The following is a 27,908-nucleotide window of genomic DNA, read 5'->3' as shown; positions in this document are numbered from 1 at the left end:
CCAGTTCTCATCTGTGCTTGAAGCCCTCTGAGAAAGGGGCCTGGGACTCCAGGAGCACTGATCTCCCCCTCCTATGGACAAGCAGCTCTGCTGCAAGTCAATGGGATTTACTTGGATCCTCCAGCCAGACAATCTAGCCTGAGGAATTCAAACTATTATTCACCTCTTGGTGGCGTAATTATCAGATGAACTTTCGACATTGGCTTGAATGCAGGGGTGATGGGAAGAGACTGGCTATTCCAGCCATCTTAAACCCTTCCCAAAATGGAAAAGCAGCTGGTACAAAGGCCACAAATGCTGGGGCCCTTCTTCTTGAAGTGGTTTGTCAGGGGCCTCTGAAGTGACATTTCAATTTATACCACATCAAACTTTGAGACAAATGAGTAGTGTGTTGTTGTTTTTTTTTAAATTTTTTTTTTTTTTCAAAAAGGGATTTCTGAATACAGGAATGTTACCAAATGGTCCTGGTATGAAAATGAATGGACCTGCCCTGTGGAGAAACTAGGCATCTTCACTGGCAAGCTGGTGTCTCAGGTCATTTTGACAGTAAGAATTTAATTCATTCTTACAGTTGGATTCAGACTTGAGGCAGAAATGTCTCACTGCTGCAAGGAAATCCAGCACATCTTCCCACTCTTGCGTGACGAAGCTGAGCATAAGCTGGTGTTCATGTCATGAGGGACCTTGGCAGTGCTATGAATTTCAGGAGAGAGAGAAGCTCCAGGTAGCCTGGCAGACCCCAGCCGGTCCTTCCCAAAGAGTGATTTACCTCTGGTAGTAAGAGGCTGGTTGAGGCTGACTGCTGGAAGAGAGGATGCTGAGCAGACAGGTGTGCAAAGACAGTCTTCTGCATCTGCCTGTGGGACATGTTTGAAGGTGGTGGTGCCCACTGCTGGTAATAATAGTCAGGGCTCTTCCTCTAAGAGGTCCTCAGCAAAGTGCAGTGAACATGGTTGTGAGTTCAAAGCAATCATCTGACAGCAGAGAAGGAGGGACCTGGGAAGGTTTAAGTCACTGAGAGGCCTAATTGCCAGAAGGAGTCCCAGCCTGCCTGTGGTCCAGAGGCAGTGAGAGGGTGAGCGTGAATGTGTGTGCTGGGAGGCTCCCCAAGTCCTCCCTCCTATCTTCTCACCACTGAGGACTCCAAGTGGGTGGTAAACAACGATAGACTCAGCCAAGTTTGTCTGATTACACTTAGTGAAACCTGTCTGAAACTAGACTCACCAGTAGACTCAGCCAAGTTTGACTGATTAAACTTAACCAAGCTTGTCTGAGAGTAGCAATTGAGGGGTTGCCTCCACCTTTGATATTACACTGCTTCAAATCCAGCTTCGGTTTTGTACAGTTCCTCTGTCTTCAGAGGAGCAATGCAGGTTAATGTGAGGGCTCTGCTTGAATAACAGGACACATTTGACCTTTCTCCTGCCATTACTACTTGTGCCACTGAACATCTGATGTTCTCACTGAGCCAGACAGATCAGTACTTTTAGCCTGGATGCTTATCATGGGTATCCTGCTGTAAATTCCGATTATCTCTGATAATGTTTGGCAAATACTCTTCTAAATTGTCCTGGCACTTATTTGTAGACTTCAAGGGGATTGAGCAAGTGGGGTGGAAAAGGATTGCAGATGGGTGTGGGTGATTTGGAACTGTGTTATTACGCAACAAAAGAGGCACTGTTGGCAGGTGTCCTCAATCATCTGCCAGCATTAACTTCTGAAAGCAACTTACCAGAGGTGCCAGCTTGCTCTTCACATGCTGAATCCCAGGAGCAGCATTTTCATGGGGAGTCTGAGTACCCTCAATGTTCACACACAGTGGTGCAATAGAGATGCTAGTAGATGATGCCTCGAGGCATCCGCTTACTGGATGATCTTACAGCTCTGATCTTACAGCTCTGCTTTCTGGCAGCATTCCCTTGGGTTTAACTTCAGACAATTTGACATATCTAATATATTTTCCACTGTAACTTAAACCTGTGCCAGTCTGGGCTGTACAGACTTATCTATAGGCAGTTTGAGGAGTGGAGAACATTGTTGGATGTTTGCCAGTCCTGGGTAGGACACTTACCCTGATATCTGCAGAGACAGTGTACTCATGTGCCCCCAAGTTGGGCCCTAACAAACCTCTGCAGTCTGCCTCTGATACAGCTCCACAAAATATGTCAAAATGTTATGTGAATTTCCCCCATGGATGTGGGTCTAGATTTTATCCAGCTAGAGCTATTTCCAGAGGGGGATGTTTTATCTTGGCTTTTCCTTAAGCAACCCACTTGCTAGAGCAGGAGAGATTGCATTCATCATGGTCTCTCATTCCATTGCCCATCACAACAGGGGCTCTTAAAACTGGCTTTTCTCTTTGGTACTTAGGAGACAATTTATTGAGATAGAGAAAATGGCTAAAATCAGAGACTTTTCCTGTTGGGGAGCCTCAGCCAGTGCTACTCAGAACAAATGCAGCGTGTGGATCGTCTGCACTTCACTTGTGCCGCCCAGGCTTTCTGTTTTTAGCTCTGGCAGCAGCTCCCTTTGCATGTTCAGAATGCCATCCCAACAGCTGCAGCTCTCTCGATGGCCACACAAGCACCTCTGGTCCTCAAGTTTGCAGGTTTCAATGGCCATGAGCAAGGACATTAAAAAAAAAACACATCGCTTTTACTCTGCTAGAAATATTCTACCTGCCTCCTCTGTGTGGCACAGCACTTCTGTCAGTGCTGGGTGGCTGGACTGGGGCTGGTGTGAAACCTCTCTGCTGGCTGGACAGCTGGCTGAAGTGCTTGAGGCAGAGTACAATTGTCAGTATAAATAACTCTCCCAAAGGACAGTGGAAATAATTCTCATACAAAGCTAGATGGATTGGGCCCCAGCAAAATAGTATCTTCCCATCTCAAACTCAAACCAGTATCTGGGAAGCTGCTGGCTCTGTGTGGGGTCTGGGTGCAAGCTGAGCACCTCGCAGCTGGGCAGTGTTGTGCTTCCAGTCCCTCAGGTCACTGGCTGCAAGGGTCTCAACCCTGGCAGGAAGGGGGCAGGTCCCCAACCCCATGCTGGGCAGACGTGCCCCAGTGCTCAGCCTTGCTGCTGGCCAGCCACGTTGTCACAGGGCAGCACCTTCCCTGCCAGGGCAGCCAACACCTTCTTCCCAAGGGATTTATCATTTCCTGCCCCGCTGAAGGGGTCCTGGAAGTGGGGATGGCTCAGCTGGAGGGTGTGAGGAGGAGGGTGGTTGAGGAAGGCTCCAGGAAGGTGGCTATCAACAGCACAAAGACTGGGGAGTCCTAAGCCTCTGGGAGTGCTTTTGGTGGAAGAGCTGGATGAGAGCTGAGTTTCTGTCTGGGTTTTATAAGCGAAGCTGGCTCTGTGTGTCCTAAATAGTCCATCAGTTTTTAGGTAAAGCACTTGGTGCTGTTCTCCTCAGCACTGGTGGCTTTGTGATCTCCAGGAGCCACGCTTCTAGCTGAGGAGCTAAAAGTAACCAACTAAGCTAAAAGTCAAAAGTACCTCCAACCCTAAAAGTAAGTGGCTTTCTCTGTTTTCATCCCGCTCTTTGCTTCCAGAAGGCGTCGTGTCTAATTTCACGCAGCATTAAGGACTGTGTCAGCAAGGATTTGCTTGTCATGTTTCCCATGTAAATAAATCTTGTCTAAAACCCCATTTATCCCTAAATTGCCGCAGGAGACCCTCGGGTATCTGAAGGATTTTCATTATGCCAGGTAGTAATTTATCAAGTAGTTTTCTTTTGTTACGCTGTTACTTGCTTTGCCTGTGCTCTCCTGCCAGCACCCAGCAAACAGCAGATGGCACCAGCACTCTGTGCCTGCTCAGGCAAACTCCCAGGTACCTTCAGCAGAACATCTTACAGCTCATAACGGAGCACATGAAATATTACTGAGCATTTACCATAGCAGAGATGTTTTCTTGTTATTGTTTTTTACATAAGCAACTTTCTAGGCAGCTGGTGGTCACGAGTCCTTCTGTAATTCTCCTTCCCGCCTTGGGTGCTCTGCTGCAGTGGTTTGCAGCCAAACAAACCAACCTAAGATCTGATTTCTGCTTGGTGGCTGAGGGGTGGGACGGAGCTCCTCAGCACCCAGGTGGGCACAGAGCAGCCACCTCAGGGCTGGGACAGGCACAGCTTGGGGAAGTCTCAGGAAGGGATGAGCTGCTTTGTCTGCTCCCCTGACCAGGACCATGCATGGGTGTGTGATGGCCATGGTCAGGAATTTTAGCCCCTCTTTTCCCCTGGCCTAGCAGCCTGTCCTTCTGGGTGCCTTGGTTTTGACTCTGGCTGCCACAGAGACACAGGCCTTTTGATCCATTCGTGCACAACTGGTCAGCCTGTTCCTCCACCAACACCAGTTTGGGGTGGAGAACAATTCCAACAGCCACAGTTTGCACTCAGCGAGTTGCTGCCTGTTGCTGCATGCTGAAAATAGCCAGTTTTCCATCTGCTGGGTGTCTGTCACTGTCTCACCACCCCCCTCACTTGTCATTCAGTGTGTGAAGAAGGAAAAGGAGAGGTTTGGGATGAAGGCGTTTCCGTGCTCCAGCCCATATAGATGGGAAGGAAAACAGGAACCATTTCCTCCCTGGCTTATGCTCACAGGTGATGTGCAGCCATACAACTCCATACTGCAGAGTGATGCAGAACTGCCTGAGCCCACCCAGGACAGGGCAGCTTTGCTTCCTGTGCAGACCCAGGTCTGGACAGGGAGCCGGTAGGATGTTACTGAATTTGGCTCCCATCCCATGTTCTTGCACACTGCTTCTGCCTGCCAGGCACAGCAGACATTTGAAAAAAAACCAAAACACAACAGGGAATTTTTACTCCTTTTACAACAGTTTATTTTCTGAGGCTATTTTTTGGGTCCTGCTGCAGATCTGCTACAGTCAGGCTTTGAATGTGCTGATTATTTCGCATCCTTTCTCTGGCTAACTGAGGGAGCTCCAGGATGGCTGTGCTGAGGGAGGGCAAGTGCTTCAGCATAACAAGGGCACTAACAGCTTGGTTTGGGTAATGGTTTCCTTTGAATCACTTACTGAGGAAGGGCTGCTGAGAAAAAGTAGCACTGCTGCCTGTATAAAACCCTGCTTCAACAGCTCATGAAACTTAAATCCTCAGAGGGCTGGTGCGTGCCTTTTCCACTGAAACTCTTGCCAGTGGCTCTGCGACCTGGGGATCTCAGCAGGGACAGCAAGTGTTGCTGCTGTCCCTGGTGAGTGTGCTGGGCTGCCCCATGCTCAGAAGTCCTCACTTCTTCCCCCGACAAGCATCAGCACTGGCATCTCTCTGTTGCAGAGCCTGGACATGAAATTAAACATTCAGGAGGTACAGCAAAGGAAGAGAGTTGAAAACAAAGTCAGGGGATGAAATACAGAAGGAAAGGACAGATGAAAACACGTTCATTAATTGTGGTGATGCTGAATTGCTCTTCTTGTCCCGTAGTTGTAGGAAAGTGCAAAAGCTCCAGGCTATTTAACAATTGTGTCTGTGTGTCCATGTGCTTTACCTTGGGCAAGCCATGGAGCTGTTAGTGAAAGCTTTTAAGCTGTCAGGTCGAATCTGGCCAAGCCAGCAGTGAGCAAAGGTGCTGGCACACGTGGCCAGCCTCTCCCTGAGAGGCTCTGTCAGAGGAATGGACACCACCTGAGGGTCTGTTCTGTGCCTTTCCATGCACCTCATTCTGACCTTGTGTTTGTGACCTTCCCTGTGGCTTTGCTCCTGAGCTGTGTAAGTACCTGAGATGTGGATGCTGTGGGCTGCTTCCTTGCAAGGAGGCAGGATTGCTCCTCCTGTGGGCTGTGGGCACTGTCCTGGATCGCAGAGGGGCAGCTCTGCTCAGGGCTGATGGGGAAGGAAAGTGTTTGCAGCAGCATCAGAAAAGACTGATGTTCTGAGGGGTTTGAACACCCAAGTCCATTAGAGATTCCTGGGAAATATCAACTCAGATGCATGCTGGCATACTTTGGAAATCTTTTGAAATTAAGTACCAAAAAAATCAATGCATTGCAAGACTCCCAGCATGTAATTCTGAACCCATTAGGAGATTTGTGCTAATTTTGAAAAGAATCTTTCTATTTTAGATATTACTTTGAACGTATTTGAATTTGTATATCTGGCAGAAGGGGAACGATTAAATCAGAGGAAAGATTGCATTGTGTTACTTTAATTGTGATGGATTGAATAATTTGCTGAAGGAAAATATCTACAAAGCATATCCAAGTGCAGAAGCAAAAATGGAAATTGGTCTCAGCTGTTTCACTCCCAATGATAAATGTGTATTTATGTAATGCATTCCTTCTCATACCTTGATAACACTGTGAGCCCACAATGCATGAATTAATTCCACTGAGAACTGCTCAGAGATTATCTCTGAGTCGGTGTAAGCATGAGGAATCAGCCTTTACCCTCAGGTCCTGGATGTATTCATTTATACTTTCATGATTTTAAAGCTGCATAAGGGAGAGGAGAAACGTCCCTGACTGGATGCACTATGCCAATGTTGAGTGTTAATTCAGGGTCCAGAAAACTGTCACTTGTGTCACACGGCACTATCAGTGCCATGGGTTGAGAAGGGGAGGTTAGGGCCTGTAGGATTTTGTGGAGCCCTAAATTAGGCAGTGGATTTCTCTTTGAGAGAGCAATTCTTAGGAAGCAACTGTAGGTGGCTTTCCAGCTTCTCTGCAGCAGGGCAAAACTTCTCCTAGGAGTGAAATTTTGGTCTAGGAGCTGCCTGTGCAGGCAGCTGGAGAGGAGAAAATCACCTGACATTGAAACTGGAAATAATTCACTGGTCACTATGAGACCAGTTCACCCTGGAGACCTGGGGAGATGATATATGAGCCCTAGATCTTGAGTCATATTTTCTCCTGGTCCCACAGACCTGCTTTAATCACTGTGCAGGACTGGTTGAAAAGCAGTGCAATTAAAAGGCTGGGTTTGCAGATATAGCATGAAATGTTTTGCTGAAGAATAGTTTGTAGGGATCTGTGTGGTTATAGGCGGTGCTTTAATTCATGCTTCTCCTGGCACTAGCAGTTCATTGTAATTGTTAACTGCAGGTTCTGTCACAGTGTCCTGCAGAACTGCACTAATTGAAAATGATGGTGTTTCTCTAGGGGGATAATCACTCTGTTTCCAGCAGCACTGTGAAGCTCCAGTCCTTGGTGTAAGTGAATGTCCTGTGGTGCTCTAATGAGAGCTCAGTGGGTGAAAGTGGGAGGGCTGTAACAACTCGTGTGACAACTGTGCCCTTAATTCAGAGTCCTCTGCCTTCTGGGGCATTGATGCTGCATCTCAGAAGCCACAAGCCTGATGGTGCACCTTGGAATCACAGAAATACAGAATTGTTCAGGTTGAAAAAGACCTTTAGGATCATTGAGTCCAACCATAACCTAACTCTACCAAGTCCATTGCTCAGAAAGGTATTAATTCATTGGTGGAAGTGGTATAACTCTTGCCTTCAGAAAACTGGACAAGTGGTTGAGAGATGATAATTTTATTAAAGCTGTCCTCTTTGGAGGTTTAACCTAAATCTAGTTAGTGATCTGTACAGCAGGTTCTCTGTAATTTCTGTGGCTTGGCATTACCTGGAAGTGTGCTGTGTGTGTGCTGAGCTCCCAGCACTCCCCAGCCCAGCAGGACAGTCAGCTGCAAGTTCTTGATACCTCGAGGGACTAGCAGGTATGGAAAGAAGCACAGCAAGCATACAGGCTGTCTGATGCCACCATGCTTATTGTTAGCTCCCTGCAGGGTATATTATCTGTCTCTAAGCCATCCCAGTTCCTGTTTAGCCCACAAGTTGCTGGCAGCTGCTCTGCTCTGTCACTGGAGCTTCTAGCTCGAGCTAAATCTGCTGGAGGTGGTGAATGGCTTGCATGAAGCTGAATTGCATTTTGTCCAGCAATTGGTATTTTGTCATGAAAGAATCATACATGCAAAGATACAGCAGCAGCCTTTGCTTCTAATTAAACCTGCATGTGGAATCTATGGAGCTTTGGGGCCTATGGAAACAAAGCTGCAGTATAGGTTTTTAAATCTGTGTGCTGTGGTAGTAAAGCCATCGGTGTTTGAGACTAATATTGGCTGTTAACTGACCCTTTCTGATCCTTTCTTGGTTAATGAAAATAGCTGTTGGATAAAAAATGCAAAGATTTTGAGTTGTGAAGACGTGTGTTTGCCCTGCTAATCACTTGAAAAATCAATCTCCAGAACTGTCTTTCTTAGGAGCAGTTGATTAGCTGCCCTCTGTGCTTTTTCCCTTTTAATAAAACCTCTGAGTCGAAGAGCAGAAGGACTATCATTGAGGAGCACTTGTTTTTTTCCTTTCCCTGTGACATTTTGGCAAATGTTAGCCAGTGGGTAGCCTGGCATGAAGAGGACAGAAATGCCTTTGCACTGCTGGTGTGTAAGTCCAGGCCTCACCTCTGCAGAAGGAAGACAGGGGCTTTGCTCCTCTCTGCACTGGCACTGACAAACACAGAGTCCAGTTTTGGCTGTGCTGGGTTAGGCATCTCTGTCCCTTGCTCTGCTGTCCAGCTGGGGATGTTCTTCCCTTGCCAGTTAGCAAACTGTCACTTGAAGGTGACAGCAGGAGCCACAACAGACCCAGACTCTAGGTTTCCATGTGCATCTTTCTCAATGGCCCCAAGTTAGATAATGAGGAAGATGACCCAAAGGTCTTTTGACCTAGCAAAAGGTAACTCCAAGGCTAATATTCTGTGCTCCTGTATTTTACCCTGGAGAGTAGTGGCTTGAATGGGAAAGAATAATTCTGAAGCCTAGAGAGATGCATTAAAATAATGAGGATTCATCCTTCTCCTAAAAGACGTTTGTGTCTGAATGTATATAATACAATTTGACTGGCAAGGCCATGAGTGAACAGGGGGCTCAGTGAACAAAGTTGAGGGCTTTTTTTTTTTTTTCCTGACTGATATCTTTTGGTTTCTAAATGGCCACATAGCAGCCATCTGGCAGTGAGAAGGCTTTTAGTATAAAAAATTAATTAGATGCAATCTAAGCATAATACTGCCTTGATTTTCTGCAATGCAAAAAATAGTTTGTCCCCATAAAACATTAGCAGGAAATATGTCAATAAAACTACCCCTCCTTTTAAACTTGGAGTTGATTTGGTTCTTTTGCAGAAGAGTGAACAGTTCTCCTCACTACAGGTATGTCTTGTGCAGGTAATTGCTGTGTTATCTAAGTTGCCCAACCCAGCCTGTACTTCAGGTGTGACCAATACAACCTGCTGCCTTGGCCAAACAAAAATGGCTAATCATGACATACAGTACAATAGTAGTTTTATGATGTGGATAAATACTTATTATGGACTGAAGCAATCCCATCAAGCCTTGTGACCAAGTTGGAACTTTAGCTCTGGTCTCCAGAGAGAAAATGTCAGTACAGTGAAGAGTGAGATGGGGAAAGTGTTGATTTTCTTCTTTTCAAAACTGAGCAAAGGAAAAAATCTGATTGTTTCATAAATTCAGGCTCTGCATTTTCACATGGAGGCCACCAGGAGAAAAATATGTGGAAATTGCAGATTTAGTAGCAGAATGGTGAGCATGATGGTGGAACCACCACTGCTCAGGCAGTTAATGTATGAAGCTCAGCAGGCTGGGATTCTCTCTAATTCTCTCTAAATGCAGCTGTATAAATCCATTGGTAATGCAGTGTCTGAACATTTTCACTCTATTTTATGGTTGTGTTGGTGTAAGGTGTGGTAAATTGGCAAACTGAGAGGTCTGGATTGCTTGGAAAGAAGAGCTGACAGTGCTCATGCAGAGAGCGTTGCAGGTGCTCCCAGGACGTGCAGAAAGGGATTGCTGGTCCTCCCAGGCTGCCCCAAAGAGCATGTGCTGCTGGGAATCAGCAGAATAAGTAGACCTGGGCAGGGCTGAGTTTGCCTTGACCTTTCATTACACTTAAAACGAGGCAGTTGACCTGCACATGTCAGTTTTTAATGACATCCAACAACTTCATATTTTGGAGGTATTTGAAGAGCAGAATACTTGCCTGGGAAAAGTTGTCTTACCCCATTGGAAGTGCACTGATTTCCCTAAGAAGGTTCAAGACTTAGCTTTTAACAAGGGCAGTGTTGTGCCTGTATCTTCTGGTAGTTTGGGGAGTTACAGTTTTGGTTGTTTTCTTTTTCTCCAGAGAACCTGAAGATGTTCAACTAGACATGGAAGGAGGGTGTGTAATGAAGCACCACAGACTACTTCAGTCTGGCCATGCACTGTAATATCAGATCAATCAGCCACGTGGCTTGGGAAGCTGGAATAATCTCAATTACCAAAGTGTAGATGTCCCTTTGGGAGCTGCTGAGCTCTCTGAACCCTCCCTTTCTGGTGCAGAACACCTCTGAAGGGTGCTCTGCTCCATTCCCTGCATGTGTGGGGATTTCCTGTGCTCCGGCGCTGTGCAAAGGAGTTATCCTTTGGATCTCTGTCACCCCCCAGTGGGAATGCCGAGGCTTTTCAAGGCTTTTTGACTGGCCTGTGAAGTGTTCATTTTTGCAGGAGGATGGCTGCTGAGATGTTGAAACTACCTCCTTAATCTGCATGCTGAATGGTAGAGTAACAAGGATGGGTTTTATCCAGCCCTAATCATTTGCTTTGAAAGGGGTGTTTGGCCTAGAAAAAAAATCCTTACAGGTCCATTAACTAGAAATCCAGCAATTTATGTAGAAATTAGTATTTTTAGATAAGATACTATTTTCTGTTTAGTGTTACCTAAAGCTGGCACTGGGATGTGGACATCTTTGGGTGAGAAAGAGCTGTCAGTACCTGGTTTCCACCAGGCTTTGGCTGGAAACTGTGCCCACAGGGGTGGGCAGGGGGTGGTGGGCACAGGATGGGCCAGTCCTGGAGAGGTTGGTTTGTGCTGCAGCACCTTGTGCTGATGGTGAATATTGGGTAAATGGTGGAATGAAGTTTTCAAGACGTGAAAGACTCATTTAATTGCCTGGAGTATAAGTTTGCTTTCTTTCCAGCTGGATAAATAATGTCAGATTCAAAGCACATTCAAGTCTAGGCACGTGGATTTGCAAGAAGAGAAGGAGAGACAACAATGCAGATAAAAAAGCAGGTCTAAGGAATTGGGTAGGGAAGAGCAAAGTGTGTGGACTTGTATTGTGAAGGGACTAGCAGGGATCATCTGAAGGGTGCACAGCACACAGTGCTGGTTTGACTACCAGCAGAAAAGGTCCACAGAGTGGTCAGCAGACCACTCAGGATCAAAGCCTTATTTTTAAATGTCTGTTCCAGTTCCAGTGTTTGAAGCTAGAAATAGCACAGGCGTAGCAGGAGCACCATATGGTGAGCATGGTCCTCTCCAGGGCAGGGCTGGAAGTGGGGGCCAGGCTGCCTGCTCTGTTCAGGCCATCTCATCTCAGTGCTGAGCATTCAGCTCAGCCCTCACCAAGGCTGCAGCCTGCAGCATGAACACAGCAGTGATCTGGTTGGGGTCAAGGTGGCTGGTGAGCAGTACCTGCCTCGGGGACCAGCTTGATTGCTCTAAAGGGGAAACAAAGTAACTATAAAAGGTTGATACATATTCTCAAGGATCAAATTTGAGGAACTAATTTGACATACCTAATGTAAAATGTAGATGGCAGTAAGTTGCAGGATCTCTAGATTCTGGTCATCTAAGGCAGTTCTGGTCTCTTGTCCTGTATCTTAACTGAAACATTAGCTTCCAAACCCATCATGATTCTACAGAGGAAGTGAGCAGAAACTAATTTCTATTGATTTCAGCCCTGGTTGGGTCTGTTGGGTGAAAAAATACGTGAAAATAAATTACTTTTTTGGCTTGCACATCTGTCCATACTACCAGGCTCCTGCCTGCTTCATTGGTGGTTCCACACCACGTATCCTGACCAGTGCCTCCCTCACAGCTGCCTTTACACTGGCAGCTGGACTGGCCTTCATCAGGGGATTTCGAGATGGTTTTTTTTCTCAGAAAACTCAGCTCCTGCTTTGCCAGCAACATGAACTGAGGCTGAGAAAAAAAATAAATCCTGCAGGGAGGTGCTGACCTGGAGGCAGCACTGGTGGAGAGCAGCAGTGGCTCAGGGACATGCCGTGGCAGACACGCAGGCACTGCTGGCCATGCTCACCCTCGTGGCTCCTCTGGGGCCAGATCTCCCAGGAGCAGTTTTCTGCTGAAGTTTTAATTAAGGAAATGTGTGATTATACTTCAGATAAAGCATTATTTCTTTCTGAGCACGGGGGGGTTAAACTAGATGATCTCAAGAGGACCCTTCCCATCCTCAACAATCCTGTCATTCTGGGTGTTTTTGGAGCCTTAATTACTGAACTAGCAGTTGATTTTTTTGAGCTTTGCCAAGAATACAAAAAGCAGCTATTATTTCTTAGCAGCAGATGTGCTGTAACTCTTGATTATACTAATTTGGCTGTTCATAATTTTTCCTTGTTCATAACTTGTTTTTGTTCATAAGTTGCAGTTAATATTCTGGAATGCTTTTCTACAGCTGCTGCAGATCCCCTTCATGCAAAAACATATTGCAAGTATTTTAACACTGACCCTGTGCAGCCTTTTAACAAAATTTTAATACTCCTGGAATCTGGTACACTGTATATTTTCCTTTTGGAAAAAGGCAGGGGCTCAAAACTGTGTAAGCAAAAGCTAATCAATTCTGTAGATTGATTAGTCAGCAAAGTAAATGATACTAACAACAACAACAACAAAGGTTATTTTTTTTCCCTTTAAATATTTGCTTTGTCCTGTATTTCAGTGAATAAAAACATGAGGTTTAACAGGATACTGGGACTCACACGATTGTTGGAGTTTTCTTGCATAATGCCCTTGATACCTCTGTGCTTGGTCTTCTTATGTGATGGGGATGGGGATGGGAAAGAGTAGAACTGTTTGTTACCATCCATCAGAGGCTTCCAGCATGCCTGTTTGTTTTAAATTTAGTGTCAGAGCTTGGGTTTTCTGGAGCATCAAGACATAAAAGCAGTAATTATCTCCCTGTGTTTGATGACCTTTCAGTCAACTGAGATTTTGCTTTTGGACTCAATACTAATTCTGTGGCCAATTTTTAAAGGAGACTTAAGTTCATCTTTAATTAGAAGCCAGCAGTCCTGTGTTCCCAGGCAGTCACAGCCCTTCAGTTGCTTCAACTAATGATCATAGACATTGTAGACACCTGATGGCCTTGTGTTCCTGCAAGGAGAGCCTGTATTTCTTACCTCTTCAGGGATGGCTGCAGTGTGTATGTGGATTTTCCTTATGTGCAAGTTAAATATGAAATGGTTCCTGTTCCTTTTATCTCTGTAAAATTGTCCTTTTAAGATATACTATACATATATTTTCATGCTGTTCCAATTTCCTCTGAGACTTGTGAACTTTATGTCCATTTCACTGCAGAATCTTCCTGAGTCTTCTAGGGTCTGAGCTCCAGTGGGCATTTGGCTTGGCTCTGTTCTAGTCCATTAAGCTCAGCTCCTTCCCCAAAATCCAGGCTGTTTGGCAGCTGAAGAGAGCTCCTTCAGCAGTGGAATCCATCCCAGAGGCAACAGGAACAGGTAAGGACTGGAAGGCTATAGTTGCTGTGAAGTTCCTGCAGAGTTATTTAAAAGGGGACAGAGTGGCAGCTAGAGAATTGTGCTGAAGAAAATCCAAGAAGAAGGGACAGTTGCCTCTGGAGAGGCAGAAGAAAGTATGAGGACTCTTCTGGAATCTCCTTTCTTGCTTTGGTTCACACAAAACTTCTTGCATTTTATTCTTGCCCAGATGTACTTCTCAGGTGTGAGAAAGCAGTGGTGGCATTTATTTGAAAAAAACCCACCAAACCAGCAAGCAGCCCTTCACCCCAGCCCATCAATGTCATGTGGATGAAATGGCTTCAGTTGGCCAACTGCTTGAGGTTAAATGGGAATATGATCAGGCTACAGTCATGGGCTGGTTTTTCTAGTGGTAGTGATGGCAAATCCTGAGATGGCTTCCAGGTAGAAATTAAAGGTTTGTGGGGGTGGAGGCTGAGCAGCAGTCACAGCTCATGAGTGCCTGGGGAATCCGTGCCTCTCCGAGCCACCTCCAACAGGGTGGTTCTGGCTTCAGGAAGGTAAGCACTGCAGAAGTCTCCAAGCTAAAAATGGAGCTGGCAAGGGGGAATAAGTGATTCTCTTTAGAGGAACCCCAGACTTTGAGGGCTGCTTCTGACTCTAGTAGCCATTCTTGGTTGGAAGAACTAATTCATGTAGCTGTTACAGTAGGGCTATAACAGCCCTACATGAATTAACAAGTTATTCTCCCTAGGTATGAGGGTGACATGAATTCTGCACAGAGACTAGCTCCACACAGGTGCCACTTCCATCACATTATGTAAATAGCCTGTGACTAATAGAGAAGCCTATGAAAGGTAATGAAATAAAAGTCATCAGTCAGTGCATTTGCGTGGAAACCAAGCTATATGCCAAAGGAACCTTGTTTAAAAATGAGTGATAGCAGACAAGATAATTCTAAGCTTGTCACTGTGGAACATTTTGAAGTGTCTTACTAGCATAGAATTGAAAGGACAGTGTTGTTTTATGTTTATGGAGTCTGTGAAGTTCTGCTATGTACATCTGCAGTTGGACTGACCCTTTGGTGTCAGGTTACTCAAAGCTTTGCTGTGGGTTTGCTGCTCTCTCACAGTACTTTTCAAAATAATGAGGAAGGAAAATATTTATATGATGAAATATCATATTTATATATGAAGCAAGCTTCATAGATATCTAATAGCTTGGTTTATCACCCATCTACTCTGCTGGGCAGTTGAGGGAAGCAGGGAGTTGGATGAAACTTTAAAAAAGGCAAGTCTGTGAATATGAAGGATGTTTTTTTTCTCCTGAAAGCCAAATCCTATTTTATTTTCATTAGCTAACATGCAGAGCTGCAAGTAAGAAGATGGCTGTGTTGTGCTGGCCACTCTGCATCTTGTAAACAGCCTGACCCACACAATCCCTGCGTGGGGAGCAGGAGGAGAAAGTTGGGAAAGGAGGTGCAGGGCTCAGAGGACTTGCCATAGTTAGACCAAGATCATGTTTTGGTTAAGAGACCTCTCTCTCAGTGGTGCTGTTTGGTCATCTTTCTACTTCATTTTTTACTCTGCTCCATAGGTAATTTCAACCTGGAAAAAGTGTCATAAGTGTTTTTAAATCCCATTCATGCCATTTTACTACAGTAAAAGGTTGCTCTGCCCTTGAGACATAAAGTCACTTGAAACCTCCCTACTTTATGACATTGTCCTTCTCAACCAAAAGCTATGTCAGCACCATGAGTCCTGACAAGGTTCTCTACCTGTTTTTAAGTCCTTGTCCCTTTCTGGAAACAGCAAATATCTATTTTTTCCCTGATCTCAGTTTTTCTAATAAGTGAACATGTGAAATGCTAAACCAGGCTCCAGAATTGTTTGTATGAGAATTGTCTGACCAAGATTCTAGGCAGTAAAATGTACCAGTTGGGCAATGTAGCACTTTTATACAAGGTAGTATTTATTTGTCAGTAGACAGGAAGAATCAAGTTATTTAAATAACACACAGCAGTGGCACTGCTTTTGTACACGTACAGAATTGCAGTCAATAATCAGCAGAGCTTTCTGTTCAACAAAATCATTTTCACAACAAATGCCAATATTCAAGCATCTAATTCTAGTCACTTGTGCTTACAGTTAAACCTATCAACCATAAAATACAAGTACATGTAAGGATATATTCATTTATAAATACCTTGCTCTGGTTTACATGACCAAACCACTTGAACAAAGCTCTTATGTGTTTTTTTTTTTGGGGGGTTTCTTTTTGTTTGTTTGGCTTTTTTGCTTTGTTTTGTTTGTTGTTTTGTTTTGTTTACAACTGACACTGTAAGACTTTGCTTGTACATTGGAACAACATTCTGGAGTTCAGGCTCCCCCTCTAGCTTTCCATATTGAATTCCATATTTCTGCTTCCCCAAGGACACTCTCAGTCCTCCATCAGGTTGCATCAAGTAACAGCTTAACATTCTGTTACGATTTCATCTACTTGCTATAGCAGTAAAAACAAGGGAGAATGAAGATTCCAGCATTACCTGAGACACAGCAATATTTGTCAGTTTAATGGTACAACTTGAGCAATCTTTAGGCACTGCATGTTGCACAGTTACATACGTCGCCATCACACACCACGTTGGAGCCCATAATGCTTATGTATTAAAAATAAGTAACTTAACTTTGTTCATATTCCTATCAAAGTCAGTTCATTACTATTGACTTATCTGGAAAGTAGGGATCAGACTGCATATAAAGGCAGTGGATGTGATGGGAGAACTTGCAGGGTGAATGGTGATGTCTTCAAGGCAGTGATGATACTGTGGTTAGCAGTGATTTTTTGAAGTGCAGCACTAAGAAAAGAGATACTTGATAACTGGATGCTGAGAAATGGAGCATCAGCACTTGACTGAAATGAAAATGTAGGAAAGAAATGACAAGAAGAACTCAAGGCATGAGTGTTATTATTCACAGGGGATTCTGAAGCAGTCTCACTGCTCAGAGAGCTTCCACCTGGTAACGAGGAACCCTCGGATGCCAAGACTCAGACTGGAAAAACTGATCTCTGATCAGGTTGTCAGGAGTAGACAATTGGTGTTGCAAAAAGCAATAGCAGTTCTGGTGCCTTTTTTTTTTTTTTGGTGTGTGTTTTTTTGTGTGTTTTTGGTTTTTTTTAAATGTTTAATGCCATGGAAGAAGACTGCCCAAGCACTTGTAGGGAGAGACAGTAAAGGAAGACCATCCATCAGCAATCCCTGGCCGCCTGCTACGGTCAGAAGAGTTTCTGCTGGCCCACTCACCACATGATTTAGAATAGTGTTCATTTTGTGGCTGTATTTCAACCACTTGGGATCTGATAATAAAAACATCTCTGCTGTAAAACTAAGCACACTTGGGCATACCTATGGGATGGGAATTCTGGTATGGGAACCGCCTAGGCCAAGTCCACAGATGGGAATCTCAGCTGGGCCTGATTCAGACACTAAATACTGTCTGAGGTTTTTGCGTGATGAGAACTGAGTGTAATCTGAGCTGTCATGTCCATATTATTTAATCAGAATATATTGCAGCAGGAAGCACTTGACAATCCAGCGTGTCTGCAAGAGCTCCTGAGGCTCTTCTCACAGAGCTCCTCTGATGAGCAGGGTGATGCAGGCAGTTGGCACTAATGCTGCAGCAGCAGCAGCAGAAAACTATGGCCTGATGGAATCGTTTCAGAACTGTTGTGATTACAAAAGATGAAGGTCCCTATCCAAGAGAATTTATAGCCTTCAGGTAAATTTCATCATAGCTGAATCATCAAGGAGCTGATTGTAATCTGAATGTTAATTGTTTTTGCTTAAGTGGGGCATCAGTAGATTGCTAAAGTTAGAGAATAAATTACATGGAGTTTTATGTACAAGTGTTACAACCAGGCTAGTTTTTGGCACTCACAAAAAAAAAGAGAGGCTCCAGCAATGCAAGTTATTAGTTATATTTAACTTGAACAAAGAAGTTAAGTTTACTTTTAAGGTGGTGAGTTGTTGGAGGAAATGGTCTAAGTATTGTATTTAAACAGGCCAATTTCAGTTGAGGATTTATGGTGGCATCATAGCATGGACGAAGAATGTGTTCTGTTGTGTTTTAGTACCAAACTGGATCAGGCTTTTCATGTGTTTTAGTTGGAGGGAAGTTGTGGTAAGTACTACACCTCTGTACCTCTATCCACTGCATCACAGAAGACATTCTTTTCAAACATGTCTGCCTCAAGTGTGACCTCTTGCTAGTGCAGAAATGTGGAGAAAGGTATTTCTAAAATTAAAATACACAAGTAATTTTCTACCCAAACCTGTGATCTGGATAAGTAGCTAAAAAAAAAATAATATACTCTGAATTCGTAGTGTGCTTGTTTGATAATGGAGATTCTAAAAGGTCTGTTTTAAGGACCAATGATGATGGTAACAGAGAAAGCAATGATCTATACTAGTGGTTTGGAGTAGAGTACAATGCTGTTTGGAGAATTAGTAAATACATATTTCATCTAGAACAGAAGCAATCTGAGTGGGATTTGCAGTACATCAAATTGAGCCTGTATTAGTGCTCCTTAAATAAATAAATAAATCCCAACTCTAAAAACAGCAGTTACATGATCAAGATCTACAAAAAGAGGTCATCTCCAACAAAATACAAAGTTTTGGAAACTGCTTTTGGATTATTTTAGGTATCCACAGGGGGATTATTTAATCTCAGAGACCCCTTAGATGCCTCAGTTTGCAGATTTGACAGGGCAATATTTTCATACTCCTCTTGGGAGGCTGAGCACCTGCAGTGGTGAGCCAACACTATCAAATCCTTCTGAAAATTCTTGTTGAGAAACCCATAGAAGATGGGATTGATACATGTTGAGATCATGGCGACAAGGTGGCATATTGTAAATGCTAGATTATGATTACAGCTCATTAGTGCCTCGTAGTTCCAGTCAAAAACAACATTGAATATATTGAGAGGCAACCAGCAAGCTGCAAACGTCACCACGATTGATATCAGCATCATATTAATCCTTTTGTTTTCACTCAGTCTGCTCTCGTTCTCTCTCATCCTGTCTATTTTACCATGTCTCCTTCGAAGACATACAAAGATCCTGAGATAGCAGATAAAGATAAACCCCAGGGGGAAGCAGTACTGGAAAACCAGCAGACTGGTGGTGAAAATGAGTCTCTGGGTAACGGATGGCCAGGCTTCGATGCAAGCAACCTTGTTCTTGTAGAAATCACTATGGAAAGATAGATGTTTGAAGGGTTCATCTGTTAATTGGTGAAATATTAAAAAAGGAATGGATATCATGAGGGAAAAGCCCCAGATGAAAAGGATTCCCCAGTGAGCGTGTGAAATACTCGGTTTCCAGCCACGCGGGTTCACAATCAGCTGGTATCTCTCAATAGCAATTAGTACCAGTGAGAAAATGGAGACTGTGACAGATACACTTTGTATGAAGGAGCTGATTCTGCACATGGCTTCCCCAAATACCCAGTAGTCCATTAAGGTGTATGCCACTGTGACAGGGATACACAGGATACAGATCAAGACATCTGATAAAGAGAGGTTGGCAATCAAAACGTTGGTGACATTTTGAGCTTCTTTCCGTCTCTTTATGATAATAATCAGGCAAAGATTTCCAAAAAGCCCCACTATTGTAACTAAAGTGTAGGCTGTAATGAGCAAGCATTCTGCAAGGAGGGAAAGCTGGCACGTATCGAAGTTCAAAAACTGGGAATAGCTGATGTTAGAGATGGTTTGATTAGACAGGATCTCACTGGGATGCTGAATGGCTTTATCCATCATGAAGCATCTCCCAGCCTATGGACAAACCCTGGTATTATTTAGGATATGCTTTGTATGGAGCTTTCCAAGACAATGATTCCTCTCAGGCTATCTTTGTAGTTAAGAAAATGTAGTCTAATTAATCATAGCACTGAGAAATCCTGAGAGGAAAAGCCAGTGGTTGTGTATATATGCATGGAGGCTGATGCTGCTTTTCTGAGGTTCTGCACTGATGGTGTTCCAGGGCTGTAACTGCTGGTGGTAGACAAGAGCAGTGACAGCTCCCTTTAACTTTGTGTGAGCATCTTAATACAAATCCTCTTTTACCACCTTTGGATAAACTTTGCCTTTTCAAAAGAAAATATTTTAAGATCTGTCTCAGCCAAAGATTCAGCAAGGTTTAAGGAATTCTGATGAGAATAATCTGCTGCTTTTTTATTATCATAAAAAAGAAGAATTGGGTCTTGCCATCACAGTGCTATCTTAGACATCACATTTATGTTTCCTCTGAAACTCCAAGGCAATATGAGCTAATAAACTAAATCCCTCTGGCTTAATCAAAATGATATCTGCATGAGCTTAAGTGATATTCAGCACCCCCATGAGTGACATCTTTAAGGGAGTTTCCTGTCCTGCTTATGTATTAAAAGCAGCATGTCCTTTTTCCTCAATCTAATCTGAGAATAATGGAAACCAAACAAAGATCACATCTTAAGTTATACACACAATTATTTCCATATGGGTGGTTCCCTGTGCATTGTTCAGGGTTGTACAAGTTTGACAAATGATACCCCCAAATTTTTCTGTGGTTAAATAGAACAAGTTCTCTTGAGACACAGAGCTGATTCTTCTTTCAGTTCTAGCTTAAACAGGTGCCAAGCAAAAATTCATGCAATTCTGTTGTTATAAAGCTAATAGTAATGGGAAGGGTTAGGTTCAGCAGAATATCTTGATGGGTTTGAATTTATCATCGGGTTAAAAAGTTGATCTTAAATCAAAGTTCTCACCAGCTTTCCAGCCAGAAAACAGTTGTTTCCAACCTGGGAAAGGAAAAAAGAAAGATGTAAAGAGTTACTTTAAAAATTGAAAGGTGGATAAGTATGGTCTATACATACACCTTTCAAAACTCAATTCTAACTCACCTGAATTACTTTTTGCAGTAGAAATTCTTGGAAAACGATCTGGAAAGAGGTCATTCTTCACCCCTAGTGCCAAAGTGTTGAGAGCCTTGGAGAAAGGAGAAGGAGCAGTGGAAAGTTAAAAAAGAGGAGGGACAAAAAGAAGAAGGGATAGGTGGGTGTTTTATTATTACTAGAAATAATCTGTTTACGTGTAGATTTGTAAACCTTTTTACAGAAAAGATTGCCAGTATTTAATCACTAAGGAATAAAAAGTGTTTAGTTGCTTGCATGAGATTAAACATAAAATCCAGGGTTAAACTGGGAGCTGTGATTCTGTAACTGCCTCCACACACTCCAAGAATATTCCAGCTATCCTGGAGTGCTTTATACTGATACTTCTGCTTGACATAAGTTTGGGTGCTTCAAATTAGAAGTCAAAAACCCACCAAAACAACACAACAACCTTTGGAGGATCTATTACCACTCTCATTCTGATCAAAATACGATTTTCAACTAGTGAGGTCCTGTTAGAGCGAGAAGTGGCTGTGGATTTATATGATGATACATCATATAAATGATGGCCCTGATGTTCCAGGTATCACTTAATTTGTGCTGAGGGGCCAACATCAAGTTCTGAAAGTCTCCCTGATAACCCACCTGGCTTGGTCACAGCCTTCCTGAGGGGATGGCACGGAACTTGCATAGTCATGCTGCAAAAGCTCTTGAGGTCTAGGGGCTCAGGTAGTTTGTAAGTCCCTTGCAGGTGTTCCTACTTTGATAGGTCAGGAACAAAACTATGTACCCTTTTCTGTGTGCACCAGCTTGCAAAAACTCTTCTCCTAATGAGTCCAGGAGAAGTGGAAGGGATTGTGAAGGTGGCACAGTCAGACCCTGCAGAAACCCATGATGTGGTTGGGTAAAAAACCTTCAGGCAACCTGTTTCCTGGAAGGCATTGTTAACTGCTTTTCCCTGGAGCAGCACTGACTGCCTGGCTGGATTTATCTCACAGAAGGGTGCATGTGCCGGAAGAACAAGAGGCCAAGCAGGGGTAAATGTTGCCCTGATGAGCCTGACTGCCACTTTAGCTGTGTAAGGGTCTAGACTCTTGGCTGCTTTATCACAGGTGATCTTCCTCTTTGTGCTGCCTGTGCTGGTTGCCTGACTCGTCCAGATCTGAGCCTTGCCCTTTGAGAAAAGAGCAGGTGTTAGCAGGGGATCTGGCTTGGAAGCGAGATACCTTCAAAGACAAGCTCTGCTCTTCCCTGCTTTTTATGTTATCAGGAGGAGCTGTGGGGACTCAAAGGACATGAGCCTGAGCCAGGTTTGTAATGTTTTATGCACTATTTGTTGTGCTTGCTTAGTTATCCATGGTTGCACAACATGGCTTGGTAGTGCTGAATGTCCTCTCCCAAGAATTCAGTATGGGTGGCAGGGCTTCTTTGGCACTTCCTACCATTAAGGAAAAGTCCCTGTACTGACCTTCTGATCAGTTTGCTCTCTACATTAGCTTCAGGCACACTGCTCATCTGCACTGTCCTTTTTGCAGGAAAAAAGATTCCTTTTTTTCCCACTCTTTGCTCTGTACTGTGAGTTAAAAATGTAGGGTTGGTACATGTCATAATGCAAGGCAATTTAAACATTTCTTGAGCAATAAAACAATTACACCTGGCTTCTTTAAAGAACTGGAGTATTCATAGCATTAGAAAAATAGCTTACACTCGTATTTACTGCAGCATGTCAAATTCTATTGTAATACATACTGGCATTTTTTTTAAGCTAATAAGTATTAGCAGAATCGGCATCCCTGAATAGCAGCTTCAGCTGATATCAGAATTGAATTGAAGTGTTTAATTTGAGAACTAATTACTTCAATCCCTAATCCACACATTTTGAAAAAGATTCTCTGCCACAGTGAGAGTTTGACACTTAATCCTCTCAGCCGAGTGGTTTCATTCCTCTAGATGCAGAAATGTTACTGAAACGTGCATAAGCAAAAGAAAGTTAAAAGCTTAGTCTAAAATAAAATGAGTTTTTAAAAGGCTTTCTCTCCTAAGTATTTTCTTACCTATGTTAAAGATGCACATTCCCATCCCTTCCAAGTGACCAGTAATGTTTTGGTTGCAAACATCATCTGTTTATTAAGTTCCAAAGGATTGCATAGATAAAATCTGGAGGATACTTTCAATTCAATGTTAAATACAGGACTTACAGAATACAACAATACTTTAAAAGATACATTTCAGTAAGTTTTGCCACAGTTTTATGGATTTTCTGACTTCTTACCTGATGAAAAATTCAAGTCAGATCCACACTGCCTTTAACAATTTTTCTTTTCTGAGTTAGTTACAAAGCCAGCAAACACATCTCCTTTGTGTATAAAACAATCCAGAGCAAAGCCAGCTGCTGCTAAAGCAAAACTTTAACTGTCCTTTCTTCTCTTTCTGAAACAAAGCAGAGTTTCACAGTTTCTGACTGTGACTGAATCCACGTCTGTAGAAAGGCTGCTGAGGAATAAAACAAGCTCTGGAATCTAAGAAGAGGTGAACAGCAATGAACAGGGAGGAGAAAGGACCAGTAGTCATGGGGATGGTTTTTCCTCCACTGTGCAGCTTCTCTCCGCCCTGTCAAACACCTTATCTTGCAATTTCATTTTCAATTATCTTATCTGCTCTGTAGTGCAAATGTTTTCCCTATGTTGGATTTCATACATAAACATCTGCAGATGGGTGGTTGCTTTTTTAACTGAGGGAGATATGCAAATACAGTAAGCTGCTTGGAAAGAACATGCACACCCTATTAAGTGAATACTTTGCTCTATTGTAATTAAGATCATTGTATTTTTATTATATATTGCTATTTTAACTTTTACTCCAGAGATATAAAAACACTCCTGAAAAGCAAAGCATGGCACACTACAGTAGCACATGTTGAAAAGGAGATTTTTTTGTTATTATTACTGTTTTTCCAGTAAAAGTCCATACCTTTTCAAGTTGCTCGTTTATAAAAATTAGCATTCAGTGTTTCCCAATTAAATATTTAGAGTGGATACTTATGGGACAGGAAAGGAACTGGACTTTGTCAGGGTGTGCTATTTGGTACATTGCTTTTTAAACTCCTGAATTTGTACCTGGGTCCAGTTAAACCCAGTGCCCTTATGGAACCATTCCCTGGCTCTCCAGTACTTAAAAAAGCAGGAGCAATAGGAAATGGCCCAGAGTTTGTCTGTGTTTGTGTGGGAACAGACCAGGAAAAGGAGGTGAGAATTCCCTGGTAAGTTAGAGAAGCAGAAATTTGCAGACAGAACATTTGAGTGAGTACTGGAGTCTGTCTTACTGCACGTGTGTTTTTGGGGAGAATGATTGTGAAAAGCAGTAGGATTTTGGGTTGAGCAAGACTGATGCTGTACCCAGAGTACAGCTTAGAGCTAATTATCTGAACTATCTATTATCTGAATTATCTATTTCTCTCATGCTGTTGTGTTTGTAGAAAATAGGGGTGGAGGGATCCTGGGGGATCAGCCAGACAAACCTCCTGCTTCTAGTGTAAATCCATCTATTCATGATGTGTTTGTTTAACCTCTTCTTTAAACATCCTAGATAATCCTGGTGATCCCAGATAAGGTAATCAAAGACCTAATTTACTGTTAGGAAGACTTAATGCCTTCCCCTAAAAATGTCCTTTAATTTAGCCCATTGCCTTGTATTCTAAGAATCACCTGTGAATTCTGAAATTTTAAGTAAAATGCTGTCATCAAGCAGTGTGAATATACTGTTCTCAAATATTTCTAGCACTTGCTGGCTGGTTTTGATTATGTCACAACTACTGTAAAAACAAAGCTTTTGCACAGTACTTTAGAACTTCTGGTTGTAGTGTAGCCCAGCAAGTGAATCAAGACCTACAAATGAAATGTGCTAGATGTGCATCAGAATAGGCCATAAAAATGCATTGTCTCTTTATAAAGGAAATAAATCAGTAAAATTAAAAGATTATCTATTTCTAAATTTCAAACAAAGCTCAGGTTGCTTATTTAGTTCAGCTTCTGTTCCTAATGTCACATTGTGTGCAATCCTGTGGAAAGACTGAAGTGTTTAATGCATGATCCTCTTGGTTTTACAGTCGTGTCCCTCTGCTGCCTTCCAGGGATCTCATTTTGTTGCAACGTGCTGTGAATTAGATCACATCTGACATCAGAGGCTGGTGGGTGTAGCAGCTCTGGGTCTGTTCATGCCTGACGTCCACGGTTTGTATCCAAAGTGGAATCAGGGGCTGTGTGAAGGGATCAAGGTGTGTTGTTCTCAGCCAAATGCTGCAGTGTCTGTTTGCAAAAGAGCTTAATAGTAGCAGAATTGTGTTTATGTAAACAATCATGTTATTTCTAAACTGCTCAATATATTAAGTGATGGGAAAATAGCTTTATCAGTAGATATTGGTAACTAACTGGAAGGCAGGGCTGCAAGGGCAGTGAGAGGCTGAACTTTTCAGACATCACCTGATAACAAAAAGTTAATACATATTGCAGATAAGACTGCAGTTGGCTTGCCAATGACAAGTGTAAACAGTAACTCTGCCTGTGTTGGATTTCAGTAGCTCCAAGATGACTCTGTATTTTAGGAAATGGTGGAGTTTTGATAATATTTTTAAAGGGTTTTATTAGGGATTTTTGTCTGTTTGTGAAACAAACAAATGAAGAGCCTCACAACAATCAGTGTGCTGATTCTGGCTCTGCTGAGTGCCAGTCTTTGTACTGATTAGCACCTCATCACAGTCATTCCAAAAAAGCCTGATTCTAAAAGCTTTCCAGGTGTGATATTTATATTGAATCAATTGGAACATCTTTTCCAAGCATCTGGTTATACAGCAGCTAGAGCCATGACCTCTGCTTGTGTAAATGTTCCCAAGGTCATTCAGAACCAGGGAGGAATTAACCATTGCAAGCAGAGAGCTCAGGGCAGTATCCTCTGAACCAGGGAGCTCAGAGGGAAGCAGTGGCATCCTGATGGCACTGAGGCTGTGCTGTTCCTGTGGCCCACAGACCATGGGCAGGGTGGAAAACTAGAGTAAGTGATTAGGTGCCATAATAAACAGTTTTCAAATTTGAAGTTGGTGAGAGCGTTTGTTGGCATTGGCAACAGCCTGTTGGTGAAAAATTCTCTAGCATATAAAATCCTTTGAGCTCACCTCTTGATTTGGAATTTACATGATTCCTTGCCCAGCAGGAATCTTTGCTGATGGCTGCCTAAACTTTTGCTTTGTTTACTTAGTTGTTTCTTCCCTGTAGTTGTGCAGCAATCCTTGTTCCTACCTGGTGCAGCCCCCTCCTCAGAAGGTAAGATTTAGTAGAGATGTCCACATACCATTTCTCAGCTTCCTAGCTGAAAGACTTCAGCAGCTGTTGGGCAAAGAGCTGGTTCAGTGACCTGGGACATCTCTGAAGGATCTGTAATATTTCTTCTTAATAAGTATTCTTCTTTATAGCACTTCAAAGAGACACAAAGAAACAAGCAAGAATCATTTGAAATCTCTTCTGTTAGTGCAAGATGGGCCAGTTAATGTCAGGACAGTAAGATAATATTCCATGATGGAAGGAAAACAAAGTTTCTCCACATTTCCCTGTTTTATGGAGAGATCAACACCCTAATAAGGTATATTCAGCAAACAGGTGATAACTTGACCAAACCAGCAACATCTGAAAATCAACCAAGTGTGCACGGTAACTGTTTCTCCAAAGATCATGCAGACAAAGAGGACTGATATGTGTGTGAGTGTTGAAACACTGCTCCACGATTCAGAATTTTTTTTCTTAACTGGAAAAAATGATCACAAAACCACCCAAGTTCACTACCTGGAGTTTAGGTTTCACTCCTTTCTATTGCATAGCTCTAGAGAAGAGCTTTGCCATATCCTGGATGCTTCATTCTGGTCCACACCTCTCAATTAAGTCATGCCTTGAAGGAAAAGTCAACTGTTTTAAAACCTGCTTTAACTTTAAATGAGTTACTTATAAAGAAGATCAGTTTTAAAGGGATATCATGCCTTGAACTTTTGGCTAATTTCAGAGCCTTATTCAGTTGGCATTCAATTGAGATGGAGATTGAGACACTGGCTGGAACGTTGGCATCTTTAATTTTTGGGTCAGCCAAATTACTGAAAAAAGAGATGTGTGAGTAATTGTAACAGGAGTGTGGCTGCATTCATTAATATTTTATAATAGTTTCCACTTTCTAAACCCTGATTCAATCCTTTGTAGCTTTCTAGAACTTCTCCAGCTGATGTTTTCCAGGAGTGGTCTCTGCCAAAGAAGGAATTATTTCCGTAGCTCACAGATTTGAGGGGAATATGATCATTTGTATTTATAGTTGTGGGGTTTTTTTCCTGTTCTACAGGCTTTTTATAAAACACTGTGAGCACCAATCCCTGCTGTGACATTTTTCACTGTCCTAGTTGTTAATTAAGAAATGCTTATATAATCAAAAGATTTTCCCTGTTAACCCCAGTCTTGTTTGAATTTTCCTGTCTGTTTTAAACTGTAATAACAGTTTTGGTATTCTGAATAGAAAACATGGATTCTAGATTGCTATTTTGTGTCTAGAAAACCTCACTTTTATACACCACCTCATTTAAAAATGTATTGAATAGCAGGGATGCCTTACAGCTCATTTCAGGCAGGTAGATATTGAACTTCATAGCCTCACTCTTCCTGCTGTTTTCAAACAAAGCTAAAAGCCAGGCATACAAAAAAGCACCACCAAAAACACCCTACAGAGGTTCTGTGGAATGGGGAAAACATGGGTCCTAGGAATAGCTAAGGGAAAAAAAAAAAGCAGGTAGATTTTAATTTAACTGGAAAATACATAAAGAAGGATTTACAGCTGGAAAAGATCAGGGGGTGGCTGAGATTGCTGCTGGCCCCAGGTCTTCCTTTGACAAACGTTTGTGATCCTGCCTGGTCTGTCTCGGACTAAGATGCAGCGAAAGCTCCACCCTCTCACCTCTGCCACAGCCTTGCTAGATTATTTGATCCTTGACTTTTCAGAACATGTTTTGCTGTCTTCCTGCCACCCCATCACTCCAAATTATGTCCAGCTCTTACATGAACTTTTAGGAAAGAGAAGAAAGGAAATCATCAATTATGACAGAAGAGTGAAAAGATGAAAGAGGAAAAAGAGAAATGGAACATCTGAGGAAATGGGGGGGGGGGGGGATGGGGTGGGGCAAGATTTAAGGAAAGTCCAAAGAAAAGCATGCAAATTCAGTTCTCTGATGACTTTTTTACACGAGGATTTTGGTAATAAAAATATTTATAAGAGTTACTTTTGACTTCCTAATGTTCTTCTATTGCCCCTGATGCTCTTCTCCAAAACTTCAGTATATTTTTCATCTTAGAAGCTTGGAGTTATTAAACAGCATAACAGAAGCATGTTTCTTTGGTGACAAAAATTTCCATAA

At 42.8% G+C, this 27,908-nt stretch overlaps 1 protein-coding gene and 1 long non-coding RNA gene across 8 annotated transcripts in view; one reads left to right on the top strand and one right to left on the bottom strand.

Moving 5' to 3' along the window:
* Positions 1-27,643, top strand: part of LOC127390290 (uncharacterized) — a 56,080-nt gene extending 28,437 nt beyond the window's left edge. For 5 of the 7 annotated variants that reach the window (XR_007890831.1, XR_007890832.1, XR_007890833.1 and 2 more), the window contains 4 exons: positions 13,400-13,557; positions 20,501-20,633; positions 22,918-23,002; positions 24,579-27,643. This is a non-coding gene — a long non-coding RNA (uncharacterized LOC127390290). The remainder of the gene's footprint in view (positions 1-13,399; positions 13,558-20,500; positions 20,634-22,917; positions 23,003-24,578) is intronic. The other 2 variants (XR_007890834.1, XR_007890829.1) reach the window with 2 other exon arrangements.
* Positions 17,194-20,476, bottom strand: LOC127390289 (neuropeptide Y receptor type 6-like). Its single transcript, XM_051631651.1, has one exon. It carries the CDS (start codon positions 19,359-19,361, stop codon positions 18,237-18,239), a length of 1,125 nt encoding a protein of 374 aa, XP_051487611.1. The 5' UTR covers positions 19,362-20,476; the 3' UTR covers positions 17,194-18,236.
* Positions 27,644-27,908: the final 265 nt, after the last annotated feature.

The sequence above is a fragment of the Apus apus genome, chromosome 13 (genome assembly GCF_020740795.1).
Source record: "Apus apus isolate bApuApu2 chromosome 13, bApuApu2.pri.cur, whole genome shotgun sequence".
NCBI classification, from domain to species: domain Eukaryota; kingdom Metazoa; phylum Chordata; class Aves; order Apodiformes; family Apodidae; genus Apus; species Apus apus.
This window is presented reverse-complemented; position numbering and strand designations above follow the sequence as displayed.

What these genes read in the sequence shown, in the direction of transcription:
- LOC127390289 (XM_051631651.1), bottom strand. Translation starts at nt 19,361, where the DNA reads ATGATGGATAAAGCCATTCAGCATCCCAGTGAGATCCTGTCTAATCAA.